The 16,722-nt window shown below is 35.2% G+C and overlaps 1 protein-coding gene across 1 annotated transcript in view; it reads right to left on the bottom strand.

Annotated features, from left to right (window-relative positions):
* Positions 1 to 521: 521 nt before the first annotated feature.
* The window catches only part of LOC130895784 (serine proteinase stubble), a 35,797-nt gene continuing 19,596 nt past the window's right edge, over positions 522 to 16,722 (bottom strand). The window contains exons 2-7 of the mRNA XM_057803333.1: positions 14,746 to 15,369; positions 12,527 to 13,012; positions 8,047 to 8,382; positions 6,308 to 6,485; positions 2,514 to 2,782; positions 522 to 838 (exon numbers count right to left, since the gene is read on the bottom strand). Coding sequence (XP_057659316.1) covers positions 522 to 838; positions 2,514 to 2,782; positions 6,308 to 6,485; positions 8,047 to 8,382; positions 12,527 to 13,012; positions 14,746 to 15,369 — 2,210 coding nt within the window. The remainder of the gene's footprint in view (positions 839 to 2,513; positions 2,783 to 6,307; positions 6,486 to 8,046; positions 8,383 to 12,526; positions 13,013 to 14,745; positions 15,370 to 16,722) is intronic.

Here is a 16,722-nt window from a genome sequence, read left to right as displayed (position 1 = left end):
GTGGTCAGATATCGTCTTCAGGGATCGAACGTAAACTGGAGATGATAAGTTTGACGACACGTGCCACATTGTAATTGTGACTGCTATCTCAACTAGACTTGAGTATTTTTACAATTTTTCCTAGTAGAAAGTCGAAGAACTACAAATCCCATTGAAAAAAAAAATTAAAATCTAGATTTCAAGGGTTAATATTTAGTGTACAGTGTTTGATAGTCAAAAGAAAATTTAAAATCACAAAAATCTCCAATAAAAAATTCCCATTTTTATAGTCGGAACTAATTAGACCTTTTGGAGAAGTTTTACGTAATAATTATTTGGAAAAATGTCGTTGGGGAAAGATCGAAATATTTCATAGTTTATAAAATTCGTCGTTGATCAAAAATTGAATGCTCAAAAATGAAATATAGTATAATCGGTAATGATTTACCCATGTTAGAAATGTTAATTACGTAAATCTTCTCTAAAACATCTAATTTGAAGTTCCTCTTGTAAAATTTTGGAAACAGGTTAAAAAATTTCACTTAAAATTGCAATATTTGATTAATCCAATCCCTAAATTCGCTTATCCTGGTATAAACACCCGGTTGATTGGGCTCCGCGCAACCGATACCCCATGAAATAACACCGGCGAGTAGGAATCGATTGTCTTTCCTTTGTATGACCATCGGTCCCCCGGAATCCCCTTCGCAGGAATCGAAACCGCCTCGTTTCCAACCGGCACAGATGAAAATGTGCGGGATGAGCTCGATGTAACCGGCGGCTCTATACATGGATTCGCATACCGTGTTGTTTATAACAGGTACAGATACTTCTTGGAGGATACTTGGCAGAGGACCATCTGTTGAAAAAGAAGAAGAAAAAATTATTTTTATGAAAATATTCATGCAAATACGAGATTTGTTAAAAAATACTTTGATACAAATTGAAAAATTACATAAAACATATTTTTAGAGTTTCTTTAGTACTTTTTCAGTGAAATTCTTCATGTTAGTTCAAGTTCAATGGTCTTCGTAGTCCAAGGTTTAGATATTATATATCCCAACAATTGACAAGCTATGTAAATATGAGATTTGGAAAATGAAACCAATGAAAATTATGATGAAACAACGAAGGCAAGGTAAATGAAGCCATACGACATAAGTGTAGGGAAAAAGAACGTAGGTTGAAGCTGAAGACGAAGTCACATAAACGAAATATGAAGATGTAGAAATAACGTAGACAGCAATAATCAAGATATGGACATAGATAGAACAGACGATGTAAGAGGAGTTAATACAGACATTTAGTTTCCCTAATAGAAACTTTCTGAAAGGCTTGATAGCGATAGACTTGAAGAATGGCCATAAGATTGAAAATGTAAGAGAAGTAGACGACGAAGATGAAATTAACGTAAATATAAGATAAACAGAAACATTATAGAAGAACGTATAGACGTTCGGTTCTTGGTTACGAACTAAAACGAAAATGTCGAATTATTTTATTTGGCAGTAACCAAATGGAGTCGGCGACCGTTCAAAATGAAAGTTTGGAGGTATACGGGGGACTACAAGCTAGCAATACTGAATAATGGAGCTATCCACTACACCAATAGTGTGCTATTGCAGCAAGCTTCTAGTGACCGGGGGTCATCTAAGACACCATCTTCATGATATATGCGAGATTACCGTTTGGATGTGGAAAAAACTGCAGCCTTATGTCCAGTGATGTTAAAATGTTAAATCCCAAGTATCTGATTCCTTTTTTTCCAAGAACATTGCTAGTAATACTGGACCAAATTGCCATTTTCTCCCAAAAGTTGTAGCAAGTTTCCATAGGGATAGTATCAATTTTTTTGTAATATTTGTTTCCCTACTTCATCATTGCTAGTTGCTAGCTCAAATCCGTCTGCGATTCTATACCTGGAAAGCCGTGGTCTTTATATTGAGTAGTCTCAAATAGTACTACCAACCAGTTGCTGGTTGTACTAGAAATGTCCTTGGCACGTCCTAGTATGAAGTCATCACCAAAATGGATCTCTACATATTCAGTTTCCAAGACTCGTTGGATAGTTTTTAGATAGGATATGGGAAATTTTTTATAGAAGGAAGGTTTGCTGGAGTTGGCCCTGATATAGGAGCAGCTCCTCTACAGGGCTGGGGTTATGGTAGTTGCATCGGAGAAGAAAAGCGACGACCATTGGCCAGAAAAAAACGAAGATAGAGCTCTAGATAAGTAAATACGATTCTTCTCGTTTTTTTGTTTTTCTGTTTGTTTATTTTGTTTTTTGAAAATTTTGGCTGGTGAACCGATTCACCAGGTCTATATATCATCATTCTAAAGTTTAGAGGGAGAGATTTGACTTTTGAATAACACTGTATACTCTAGAATAGAAGAAATGAAAATAAGGGAAACGTTATATTTGAATTTAATTCTCTTAGCTTAATAAACATTCATCATTTTCCATGCAACCCTACATATTCCGCAGATTTTTCTAACCTACAAATTATCTGTCTAAGACTATCATTTTTTTTTACCTTCATACAACCTTCCCCATCCCGTAACGTACGCCGTTTTTCCAACGAAATTCTCATCAGTTTGTGGGACACAAACCGGAAGGATATTCGGCTGGAAGTTTATCGGTTCGTAAAATCTCAACAGGGCCAAATCGTATTCGAAGGTACGCGGATCGAATTGGGGATGAGAAGCGACTATCTGAACTCGGCGTTCTTGGTGTAAATACGGTTCCGATTCAGTGGAAAGATCGTGCTCGCCCAAACGCAGTAGCAGATCACTTGGAGCAACGCTGTAAAAAATTATAAATTATTAATTAGTATAGTCGAATTTGATATTGCTATATTTGCTTTGTTTTAGTTAATGCTTAGGTCTTTGGTTTGTGTTTACTAGGGAGTTTTCTAAACTCTCCTCGTCTCTTGCTATCAACACCAGGACGCGCCATATCACTGCTTCACTGCTCCACAAGACTGGGGGGAACCTGAATGATCAAACCTACTTCTCCAAAAAAATTTCTACGGGAATTTGGACAAACATCTCATCAATTTGGTTTTCGAGAAATCCAGCGACCAAGTTCTTAGAATCACAGTGTGCTCTATTGGAAAGATATCACATCACTAAGTAAATCGTGTGACTGACACACAGATGGCGTTGTCATTGTCAAATCCATATGACGTTTATATGAAGTACATATCATCTTGGGTATGACACTTGATTAATTATAGACTTAGCTGGCGATTCCACGTTATAAAGAAACGCTTGCTATAAAAAAAAGGTATTTGGGCTTGTAGAAAAAACATCGAATTGTCGTCACGCAATAAACTGCTTTTCTACAAACAGATATTGGAGATACAACCTAGGGGCTGCTGGGCCAGTAAAATCAATATTCAAGTGACACAACGTTTCTAAAATAGAGTATTAAGGAGCATCGATAATGTACTTTGGTAATGCCTTAATAGTGGATGGGAAACCTGATGTAGAAACTGTTTACCAGACCATAGACTAATGAGAACGTTGAGGTTGTCCAACTTAGTGAGAAGGCTTGATGGGTTCAAACCGTTTGAGTTAGTGAGCTGGTGTAAATGAAGGTGTTAACTGGAAGCTGTGCTTAAAATCACTGGGCAATATATTAATCATTAGGACATTGTCATTTGATAATTTTCACGTTAGTTGACTTTATTTATCTTTATGATCAAATTTTTATAACTGAAAAATACCTTAATTGGGTGTTTAAAAAAATATCACTGCTCCTAGTGCCAGATTGAATAGTCTTCTTGCCAGACTCAGCCTCTCTAGATTATTTATTTCCACCTTTCCTTCTGTTTTTCCAATTTCCGTTGTTGATTTTGTCATAGTAAATTCATTTTTTTAAGCTACAGATAGCACTGAGTGAAGGGCCAAAACAATACCATTCAAAAACAAAAATCAAATCTGATAACACCAATCGAAAACATTTTTTTTAATTTTCCGTTGGAGGGCCCCCTGGAGGTTCCGGGGACATATCCTGATCCTCTCCTCCGAGCAAAATCCTGGTAACGCTACTGTTAGCAGTGGTGAAAGGCTCCTCAAAATCAAAGCTAATAACACAATTCAAAAACATTTTCTTTTAATTTTCCGTGGGAGGGCCCCTGGAGGTTCCGTGGACTTATGTCCTGATCCTCCTCTCCGAGTAAAATCCTGGGAACTCTACTGATAATAGTGGTGAAAGGCTCTTCAAAATCAAAGCTAATGACACCATTCAAAAATGTTTTTTTTTTAATTTTCCATGGGAGGACCCCTGGAGATGACGTGGACTTATGTTTTTATAGACATTTGGATGTAAAACGACTTCCTCAAAGGATCGACTCAATTCTGTTTTGCTGCTTTTGACTGTTGACAGGTGGATTTTCAACGTTTTGAATACGTTTTTTAAAAAATAATACGTCGTATACTACTGAGAACTTGTAATATCTTTTTGTTCCAAATTAGGTTTCACACTATAGTTAAGTGATCCAAAACAACCCTTGCCACAGCGACGCATCATTATTAATTACTTATTTATTACTATGAACTCTAAACCTCATTAATTAAGTTTATCATCATTATAAATTGTCTGTGTTTCATATTTCTGTCAGTTTTATAGATTATTGACTTCAACCCTATTAAGCTATCATCTTCAATTATTTATTATTAAATTATTATTAATGTGTTTATAATGAATCATAAATATCTTTATCTACTTTTATAAATCACTCACTTTGCTAAATAAATTGTTTTTAAAAAGCAAGTTGGTGAATTGAGTTATTTAATTTTTTTAATATTAATAATTAAAAGCACACTGTACGATGCAACTCTAATTGAAAAATAACTTATTAAAGAATTCATTTTATAGAGCTACGTATTTTCGAAAAAACCAAATCATTGTCTAGTCTACAGCGACCACAATGATGCAGATGGGTCACGGAATTAGGTCACTGGGTCATCTGGTGCAATCAATAAATCTGTCGGGTTTTATCTAGGATGTCGAGTTGCTGTTGTACTCTACAATATTTTATACATCAATTTAGTTTAGGATGTTTATTGATATTTAAAACTACGACGTCGATAATAAAATAATAAAGAATGCAGATAAAATAGAAAATAAAATGAGGATTAACATATACCAGTGGTCATAAATTTGAATAATGACATTTGAATTAATTTTTTTACAGGGTGTTTCATGCTTCAAAATTTAGAAGATGATTGCTAGTATGAAATTAAGATGGGTCTTTTCTATAACAAGAATTTTAAGTTATAATTTCACGAGGAAGGTCCCAGAAGTATCTGACCTAACAAAGAAAACACAAAATATATTTATTTTTCAACGTAATCTCTTTTTAGCTCCATACACTTTTCCCAGCGATGTTTAATATGTTCGATACCATTATTATAATTATAATCGTCAAGCTTCGCCATCAACTGCTGTATCACCTCTGCATTATAGGAAAATCTTTGACTATCGAGCCATTTTTTGAAGTCAAAACAATCAGAAAGGGCTAAATAGGCGCATAGGGTGCATGAGGTAGTAATTCAAACTATAATTCATCAATTTTGGCCATTGCAATGACGGATGTGTGAGCTGGTGCATTGTCTTGATGAAACAACACTTTCTTCTTAGCTAAATACTGTAATTTTTGTTCAATTTCTTTGCTCAGACGTTGTAATAAGTTAGTCACTGAAAATTATACCACGCGCATCCAAAAAACCGACGCCATGACCTTGCCTGCAGGTGGAACGGTCTTTGCTTTCTTTGGACCTGGTTCTCCCTCTTCAGTCCATTGTTTTGATTGTGTTTTTTTGGTTTCGAGTGTAAAGTGATGGACCCACGTTTCATCCATGGTTAATTTTGCGAATCATCATAAAACACTTGATGGGAACATCTTCAAGACGTTGTTTTTGTTTCATTATGAGCAAACGCGGCGGTGTACGGCATTTTTTGAAATGCGTACTATGTCCAGTACCACTTTTTGGATTTTTTTCAAAATTTCTGTAGTCGTCACCTCATTTGGTCGACCACTATGATGACACTATGATGACATACTACTGCCATCTCTAGGTAAGGCCAGGTACTTGTCTATATACTATGCAACATGAAATTTTAGAAAAAACTCTTTTAATCACCTTTTAAGGTTAAAAAAAATTTACGAGAGGCCCATCTTAATTTCATACAAGCAATCACCATAAAAATCTAAAATTGTGTGCAAGGAATATAATAAAAAATGAAATATCGAAAGGGGTTTTCGAGATTTACGCTTAGCAACACATTCAGCGATTTTTATTATTTTGATAGAATACTCACTTGTCTACACAATGCGCAGCAGTTATTGCCCAATTTTCGTTTAACAAAGCAGCACCACATTTATGAAGATACGTAGATGTCCTCCATTGTCGCAAAGAAATCTGCCACGGCCATTTTCCAAAGGAAGATTTCTCTCCACCCACAATTCTAGCTTCTGGAAACATTCGCCTCCCACATACTAATACAAAAAAAAAGAAAAACTATGCGATAAAACCAAATGAATTTTTTTTTGTATTAATGTTATAGAAAATTTAAGGCAAATATTTAACAGATGACTTAGAAGTTTTATTTCTTTTATGATATTTATTTTCTCTTTCCCTAGAGCTCTTCATGCTCTTTCGAGCGCCATAGTATTGAAATTTCCATTTTCCTCGCACTCTTTCTACAGTTGTCGAGTTGTTGTATACTTTTGTTATTATGTCTTCTTCTATTTCTTTTATTGCGTCAATTGTCTTATCCAGATCAAAGCATATTTGATGTACATTTCGTACCATATTTGGTATAAATGAAAATACCTTCTAGATATCTAAAATTTGTATCTATCTTCTTCGTATTTTCATTATTATCATATTGTCTGTATCAGTTTGTTTACTTTTTCTAGCAAATTATTAAATGTCTCTGCTGTTATTTCGTTATATCGTCTGCATATACTAATCCGTCTACTTTTATTAGTTCCTGCTTTCTTTAGCCAAATATTGATTACACTTTATCTCCATCCTAAACTCCGTCGATCTTCGTTCTTTTCTATTTTCCTTTCTATTGAGCTCTTTAATTTGTTTATGTTAATAACTTCTATTTCTTTTCCTTTTTGTTTTCTATATAGATTTCCTCATCTTTGTCTCTATGATTTTCGTATATTTTTTTAGGCTAACTGACTCTTATCTTATCCATCTTTTTCTTGTTTGCCCTTAATACTTTATCATTATCACTTCCACTCGCTTTTCCTTTTGTGATGTTTCTAATCGCTTCACTTCATTCTCCAATTCTTCTTTTGTCATGTTTCTGTTTCTGTCGGCTTACATCTCCAGTGACTTTCATTCGATTTGTTTCGATTCCAAACTAAATTGAAAGGAATCGAATTAATTCGTAAACTTTCGATTGACCTCGGTGGAAACCCGCATTTTGTTCAATTCAAATTTTCTATATCATCATCAAAATGTGGTACGTCGACCTATAAAAGTATTTTGTAATGGTATGCAGTTTGGTACCTTATCGATTTTTTTAACCTAAATCGATTAACGGCGTTCCTATTGAAAAAATGATGGTCTATATTATTAACCGTATACTTTTGAATGCCACAACTTGAAACTTCGAAAAAAATGAAATGATAATCGTGAAATGATAAAATTTTGTAAATTCAATAAACAAATTTACTATTTATGTGTGAGTAAACCCTGAACGTAAGTTAAAAAGAAAAAGTTGATGAAAAAGTATGAGATGAGAGAGTTAATGATGTAAAATATTTTAAAATGCGTGCCGAAATCACTGAATGCTGATTAAAAGCTCGCTTGCATCATCAATTCAAACGAAAGTTTGGAAATCTTCAAATTCTAATCGAGTTTTCCGTTTCTATGTTACAGTAGATGAAATTTGTACATTCATGCGCTATTGTTGCAGAAAAATTAACCAACTAATCTACTATATTCACTTTATTCACCTGATTTGGCTCCCTCTTATCACTTCCTAGTCCCAAACAATAAGAAAATGTATAAACTAACAGTAAAATTTGATATTCTCACCATCAGTGAAATCCGACATATTCACAGGTTTATCAAAAGATTCCGTTGTAAGTTGATTGGCGATTGAAGAACCTTCAACTGCCGCTTCGCTGGTTGAAACAACCCCCGCACCCCCATCGATTATTGAAGTAGAAACAGTGGATGATACCTTGCTAGTTGTGCTCACTGTAGGTTTATCAAAAGGTGTAGGTAAAGTGATTGGAGACATCGTAGTTGAACTGCTAGGTTTTGGAGTACTTTCTGTTGATGTTTGGTTCAAAGGTGAAGATGTCGTATAATTCGATGAAACGCTTGGTAGTAATACCCAACCATCTGGGGTAGCTATCGGAACCCATCCTATAAAATAAACTTTGTTGAGCTAGATTATAAAAAATTGTATAGCTGGTAGATTTTTAGGTTTCGCAAAAATTTGTATATAATGGTTATAAATTGTGTTAAGTAAAGTACATTTGGTGTAGTCAAAGAAGATTTCCTAAAGGTCTGATGGAGTATCTGGACCATCTAAGATTCTCTGACTATATTGTCTTAATCGTATCATCCTTGAGGAACTAAAACTACAGATCAACGAGCTCAACATGTTTAGCTATGAAGTTTGCCTGAAGATGAACCTTAATGAACAAGAGAATTTAGGGGATTGGACGAATTTTTCAAGTAACAGACGTGATCCACAGATATTTCTCTGGTGACAATAGCGAGAAGGACTTTAAGAATAATGCCCAAAAGGGTGCCCAAAGAGAACAAGATATGTTATCTACGGATATTTCTCAGTTGAAAATGTCAGGAAAGACTTTAGGGATCATGCCAAAACACAAAAAGGGTGCCCAAAGACCAAAAGGATGCCCAAAGAGAACGGGATACATTATTCACAGATATTTCTCAGGTGACAATGTCGAGAAGGACTTTTAAGGATAATGCTAAAAGACCAGAAGGGTGCCTAAAGCCCAAAAGGGTACCCAAAAAGAACAGGATACGTTATCCACGGATATTTCTCAGGTGCAAATGTCGATAAGTACTTTAAGGATAATACCCAAAGACGAAAACAGTCCCCAAAGAGAACAGGATACTCAGTTCCCTAAAAGATTACATTCGTTAACTTTCTATAACGAACTCCCACTAGACCTGGACTTAATGCAGGCCATAAAGTAAGCTATTAGGTAAGTCCAAGGACTAAAACATCCTTCCTGTGAAGATGGATGGATTATCTTGCACATAGACTTGTTGCCCTTCAATTGAGAACATCAAGACAGAAATGCGAAAGTTTCTGTAGATAAGTTAGAAAAAATACTAAGTGAGTTGAACGAAAAAAATTTGGTTTTTGATGCATCTTACCATAATAAGCGATTAAATAAATATCCAACTACGGAAAACAACAAAGCTGATATTCAAGAATGACAAATCTAAAGATGCAGTCGATAAATACGTTGTACGAGGATGGTTCCAGAAGATATCGATAGTTGCTTGAAATTTTGAAGAAAAATTTTTGGTGATAAAGTACCATCTTGAGCTATCCCCCCAAAATCAATTTTGAATGGTACATACAGGGAAAGCATTTGCTTTCCCTGATTTGAATGGTACACCAGGATTTGTTTTTCAGAATCAGGGAAACCAATCGCAAAAGACGAATCCTTTTCCATCAGGACAATCCGAGCAGTCAAAACATCGAATTGATGGATCACACGCCGTATAGTCCTTGTTTGGCACCCAATGATTTCTTCTGATCTCCGCATATCAAAAATAAATTGCAAGATCATCGTTTATCTATACGTGAAGAAGCGTTCAAATAAAATGTTTGGGAGGTAACTCAATCGAAATGGAAAATTGGTTAAATCCAACGATTTGTTTCTATTTATATCGCTGCAAACTTGAGTAGCAACCCTCGTAAAACATACTTTATGAATAGCCCTTGTATTAACGTATCGCAATGGCGTCTATAGTATTTTCTGTGTAATTTTCAATTTTCTCTTACTATTAATAACCATCTGTTCGTTCCTTAATGAACTATGTACTCACATATAGTTAATTATTTATAATTAAACGTTTCAAGATAATTTATAATTAATTACTCGTTATGAAAAGAGGTTATGGGACGTAGTTATACCGTTCGCTACCGGAAATTTTATATTCAATCATTTCATAACGTTTTCATCTAATTTTTATTCGATATTAAGTAATTACGATAAAATGAAAACACATATTTGAATATTTCTTTTTTGTATCGTTTCCACTCGCTTTCATGATTTCCAGACTAGTTACATTTTATTGGTCCAAGACATAGGCTCCTGAAATGCCTAAGTTTCTCGTCTGAAATAGATCTGTGATGTTTTTTTTGGAATCATCCCCGGGTAGAGATAAAAACAATTTTTTTTTCATCTTAGAAAAACGATTAAACTTGAAAAAAATCGAATCAAAGTAATCACCATCGTATCTTTGTAAATTTTAGTAGCAGCAAAAACTTTTTTGTGGAAAATTAAAAAAAATCTACAACTTTAACTTGACTCACCTGTTTTATACTAAATTTTCTCACTAATAAACTTTATTCCGCGAAAATTAATTCCAGCGGGTAAACCTCTTTGGCGGGAATCCTGACATCCAATCCTTGACTAATAAAATATAGAGTGGGCTGTAAAGAATCGGCCCTTTATCCTTATTCAAGATATTCTTAAATTTAGCAATTCGAAACGCATGCAACAATTCATTATTGGATACATATTTCAACAATATGCTCTTTAAACCGAACATTAACAGATCTTTTAGTTCTCCCAATATATAAATGTGAAGATTCCCGCCAAGGAGGTTTTTCCCGCTCGACCTAATTTTAGCGGGAGAAGATTTATTGATGGGAAAATTTAGTATAAAACAGGTGAGTCAAGTTAAAGTTGTAGATTGTCAAATTAATGCGTTTCAGTTTACCTTCAGCCTCTGAAGACGATAACTTGACTCACTTGTTTTATACTTAATTTTCTCACTAATAAACCTTTTCCCGCGAAAATTAATTCCAGCGGGAAAACCTCGTTGGCGGGAATCCTCACATTCAATCCTTGACTACTAAACTATAGAGTGGGCTGTAAGGAATCGGCCCTTTGTTCCTATTTAAGTTACTCTTGAATTTAGCAATTCCAAATGCATGCAATAAGACATTATTGGATACATTTTTTAGCAATGTGCTCTTTAAACCGAACATTAATGGATCGTTTAGTCTGCCCAATATATAAATGGGAAGATTCTCGCCAAGGAGGTTTTTTTGGCTGGGATTCATTTCAGCGGGAGAAGATTTGTTGGTGGGAAAATTCAGTATAAAACAGGTAAGTCAAATTAATGCGTTTTAGTTTACCTTCAGCTTCTGAAGACGATTAATTGGTGTTCCAACTTAAGTTTGGTATGAATTTTTAACATTTTTCCAAAATTTTGAAAAAACAAGTTTTATCAATTATTTTCTATTCCTAAATCTATTCGATTACAAAAAAATATTGGAAGATTTATTTCAGTCCTTTCAAAAATAACATATTGAAAAACAAGGAATTTACTCAGAATTTTCTTTTACTATTATTCTGTGAAGATCCACATGCATATCCTCTACGTTTTTCTCTGCCTACAAAAACTGTTTAACACATAGCGCTCGTAATTATGAACAGAAGTTCTAACTAATTCGAGGATTGTCCCAGAAGTCCTGGCACACTAACAAAAAACACAAACATTCTGAAAATAAACATTTTTCAACGTAATATCCTTTTAGCTCCATATACTTTTCTCAACGATGTTCAATAAGTTCGGTACTCTTTTTATGATAAGAATCATCAAGCTCCTCAAAATAGCCATTAACCGCTGCATCATCTCTTCATAGGAAAATCTTAGACCACTAAGTCAAGTCTGGGAACAGAAAATAATCAGAGAGAGCTAGATCTGGCGCATAGGGTGCATGAGGTAGCAATTCAAACTGTGAACCATTAATTTTGGACATTGCAATGACGGATGCTCGAGCTGGTGCATTGAAATGATTCACTATACCACGCGCATCCTAAACACCGACGTCATGATCTTGCCTGTAGATGGAAGGGTCTTTGCCTTCTTTGGAGCCTGAGCAAACGCGACCCCCATCTTGAGCACAGCTTTCTCAAGTCTATGTCTGCTAGCTCGAGCACTTTCAGTCGATGATCATCCAGTGGATTTTCTTCAATATTTCTGGAGTCGTTACCTCATTTGGTCGACCACTGCGTTGCTGGTCTTCGCAGATTGTACAGTCTCGTCTAATTTTTGCTATCCAATATTTTACTGTTGTTAACGATCTAACCAAAAGTTTTGACGTTTTGAAAATATTTTTATTTGATTTTATAGTGCCGGTAGCTCTTAATGTCCAAACCAGATCAAATATATGCAGCTCTACAATGTTTTTATAAGAATTTCAAAGAATCTGACAACAGTCCAATTTTTTCAGCCTTGAAAAGTGAAACAACCGGCAACACCTATTATTTTTAATACTCACCCTCAGTAGTTACATTGAAATCTGCTAACGTCGAAGGAGCAGTAACATTATTAATATCAGGAATAGTCCACGTCACTAGTCCAGGTTTATTTGTTGTTGCTGAACTTGATCCTTGAACATTATTTTGATCTTGCGTATCATCTATTTCGTTTGTTGCTACGTTCCCACTAACGATTCCCACACTTCCTGTTGTAATATCACCTGAAGTTACATGATATAGCGTCGTTTGAGCTTTGGGTGTCGTAGAAGACGTCGTCGTCGTTGGTTTTTTCGTAAGTTTCGCTGTTGTTGATATTTTTTTCGTTGTACTTTTCACTGTCGTTGTTGTAACCCTTTTAGTGGGTTTGCTTGAAGAACTCGCATATTTCGTTGGCTTAGTAGCTGGTGTTGTTTTTGTCGTTGTTGGAGATTTTTTTGTAGTAGTCGATATACGTGTAGGAGTCTTGGTTGGTTTTTGAGTCACCTTCGTCGGTTTCGAAGTAGAATCTGGAAAAAATACGATAAACGAACTCTGTATTAATGCAATAACTTCTTAAAATATTTAACAAATAACAAAATTGATGTAAAAGACAACTTGAGTTGAATGGTCTATTTATCGGCTTCCATAATTCCATAAATTGAACAAGACTTTGTTAAACAAATAACAATATTTGTATGTGACTTCTGATGAATTCGTTGAATGAAATGCTTGTTTTTTCATGAAGGGTATTTCCAATGGAAGTGATAATACATCAGAACGAGTACTACGTTCAACATATTCAATCAACTAATAAAATAATTTCGATTTTCTCGTTTATACTGGTTTCTCTATACAATCTTGACATCAGCTTCGTCACATTTCGTTTAGATGTCTTCAATGATTTCAAAAAGTGTTCTTTTCACGACGTTTTTGATTTTGAAGAAGAGAAAAAAGTTACAGAGGGATAGATCCGGCGATTAGAGGGACTTTGATTACATTGTAATATTTTTGGAAGCTAACAACTGGATCACTTAAATTTTAATATGTATGGGCGTACTTTTTGAACTCTTTCAAGTACTTTGCGATAAAATACTTGATTTGTGGTCTGTATAGGTGAAAAGAACTCTTTGTAGATCACCCCGAGGCTATCAAAGAACCATATAACCATTTTTTTAACTTCCAACGTAATCGTGCCATTGATTTTGGTGATTCGCTTTGGGGTCGTATTGAGCTGAAATCTGACGATTTCGTGTAGTTTCTCTGCAATAATTCGAACCGTTAACTGACGTATTATCAGTATTTAAATGTGCTGCAAACATCTCAAATTGAAAACAAACCTTCAAATAAGATGGCACTGCTTGTTCTAAGGGAGTGATCCAGTTTTCTGCTTAAATACCCTGACCAACTAAAAGACGTTTACATCATATTCATCGACTACGAAGAGAAGTTTGATACCGTCAAGCATGACACTGGAACTAGAAAGCATGGATTAGGCTGAATCGGATAATCAACGCAGAAGACTTCAAAGTTTTAAGATGGGAACGCCAGGAGTTTAGAGAATTTCTTCGCTAAAGCTCTTGAGAACTCTATGCGAACCATACGGCAATAAAATAAATTCAATTGGGAAAACATCAACGAAAATCAAGTGCATGGCAATAAATAGAAATGCAATTTTAAGTGCCCAACTGGATATAGATAACACGCCTATTGGTTAAATGTTATGTGTAGAAGCCTTCAAAATGTGAACCCTTCAAAGAATGTTGCGTATACCATGTATAGAACGTACCATGGACGAGGATGTACTAAGAAGACCGTGGACTGAGAGAGAGAGTTGTTCAACTTAATCAAATTGCCAAAGATTGGTTACTTGGGTCACGTTCTTAGAATAGAAAGATATAAAATACCCCAATCGATCATACAAGGAAAGATCGAAGAAAAGAGAGTCGTAGACCGAAAACAAAAGGCTACGCAATAAATGACACCGCCGCTATAAATTAATGTCTGATCATAAGATCATCGCCAACGCCCTGTAGGTGCAAGGCAGTAGAAAACGAAGAAGAAACGCTTGTTATACGACTAGAAGAATCAATTATTAAATGCCAAAAAATAATATTCCAGTTATAACGAACAAGAAGAAAGATCGAAGATGATATAGCACTAAGACCTTTCCAGAATTGCGGAGTTATATCTAAAAAATTTGGACCTGTCTTACACCATATAATCATTAATCAGTTAGGCTTGTACAGTATGGAGTATTTACCTGGTTTTGAAGGTCTAGCGGAAGTCGGTTTTTCAGTCTTTTCCGTTGAAACTACAGTAGAAGGTTTCGTAGGGGAGCTTGAAGATTTGATAGTAGTAGATGTAGGCGGAATTTTTGTCGATGGTGTTTTTGTTACCAAAACAGGAGTTTTAGTACTTGTACCAGTAGTACTTCCGGTAATAAATGGTGCTTTGGTGGTCTTACTGTCTTGTACTATTTGAAATTTATCGGAAGTAGTTGTAGGCGCGCTAGTTGTGATAGTAGCTGTTTTAGGTGTTGTTACTACAATAGTTGGTGTATTTTTGGTAGTACTAGTTGAATCAACATCGATTTTTATCGTTGTAGTTTGTTGTGGAACGGATTCGATTGTTTTCGTAGTAGTACTCGTTATTCTAAAGGGTGGTTCCCTATGCGGGATTATGTCCGTGTCTATAGTGTTGCTAACGACGTCGTGGACGGGTTCTATATGACAACAAGATCCGAAATAGAACCCGTCTATACATGTACCTAAATGAGTACCGTTCGCTTTTAAACAGTCTATGGCAAACATACAATATCCACTTTGGTTACTATTTCTTCTCGATATACATGGCAAATTTCTTATATTTCTACCGGTTGTCGAACCTGTAACAAAAAAATTATTATTTTTCATAGAAATAAATTTCGAGCAATGTTAAAAGTGAAAAATTAGTTCTAACGAATAGAACTTCAAGTCTATGGTTTAAATATTCGATGATAGAACCCATTTTTAATATTAAAGAAACTATTAATAACTGTTTCAAATGGTTCGCATGGGAAACTTTCTCCTATGAACCCAAAGATTAAATTATTTGAGTCTTCAAGAAACTTTGTTCCTTCTTAAACTAACACAATAATCAAAATTCAGTAACTACTTACATATATATACAAATATACATATATACAAAACGTAAAATTAGTCGCGCGTACCTAATCTCTAAGAGCAGCGTAGCTCCGGTAAATGCGACTTAACATTCAACATCTGCTAATTTCGCTATTTCCAGGAACAGGAACTATTTCTATTCGATCCAGAACGTCTCGCCAGGGTATGAGGGAATGTCATGAACAGTGTGGAAAGTAGAGAAAAGTAATATGTTGGTTTTTTCCTGAAACGTGCTCCATGAAATATCAAGTTAATTGCCATTATGTTAGAAAATTGAGGAGGTTATAAAAGAAAGGGTCAAACTCAATAAAAACTAATGTACAAAGTCGATAAGATAAAAGCATGTTAATTATTCGAGAAATACAGGGTGTTCCCCATAACAAGCGTCACAGATAAGAGGCGTATAAGAGAACTAAAAAAAAACTACGACTTGTGGGAGATACCAACGATATGGAAAAAATAAATAAATTCAAATGAAGTAAACCTTATGGATCATATGGAATGGCCATGGCAGCTTCATCGTAGGCATCCCTAATCATGTCATGAGTCTCTTTGTATGTTTTACGGAGCTTTAGGAACTGTCCGTCGATTTTTCCCGCGTTTCCAATATCTCACTCCTCCAAACGCGCGCCTCTACTTTTGACTTTGGCCAGTAGCTGATGATCATTTGTCTGTAAACCGATTCAACGATTCTTTTCGGAAATCAACGGGGGAAGAATGAACAGCCTCCTTAAACGCCGTCTAAAGTAAGTAATCACGTGTATTGAGATCTGGTAAACAACGAGGACAGTTATTTCTTTGTCCAATTCACTTATTTGGATATTGGAGGCTCTTACATTGATACTAATATGAGGTCGTGCATCATCATGTATATACCAATGGTATAATGTCATGGTAATGACAAATCTTTGGAAAAACTCTAAATTAGTTTCGTGAGTGGACTGCAAAAGGAAAACCCGCTTCGAAAGAGACAAAGAAAAACGGTGACGGCAATTTTTTGGGGTAGTTAAGGGATTGCAATGGGGGACAACATTGGGGGATCCATCAGGACAACGCATTCTCTCAGACGTCGATGA

The sequence above is a fragment of the Diorhabda carinulata genome, chromosome 6 (assembly GCF_026250575.1).
Source record: "Diorhabda carinulata isolate Delta chromosome 6, icDioCari1.1, whole genome shotgun sequence".
In the NCBI taxonomy this organism is placed as follows: Eukaryota; Metazoa; Arthropoda; class Insecta; order Coleoptera; family Chrysomelidae; genus Diorhabda; species Diorhabda carinulata.
Note: the sequence above shows the minus strand (reverse complement) of the source record. Positions and strands in the feature narration are given on the sequence as shown.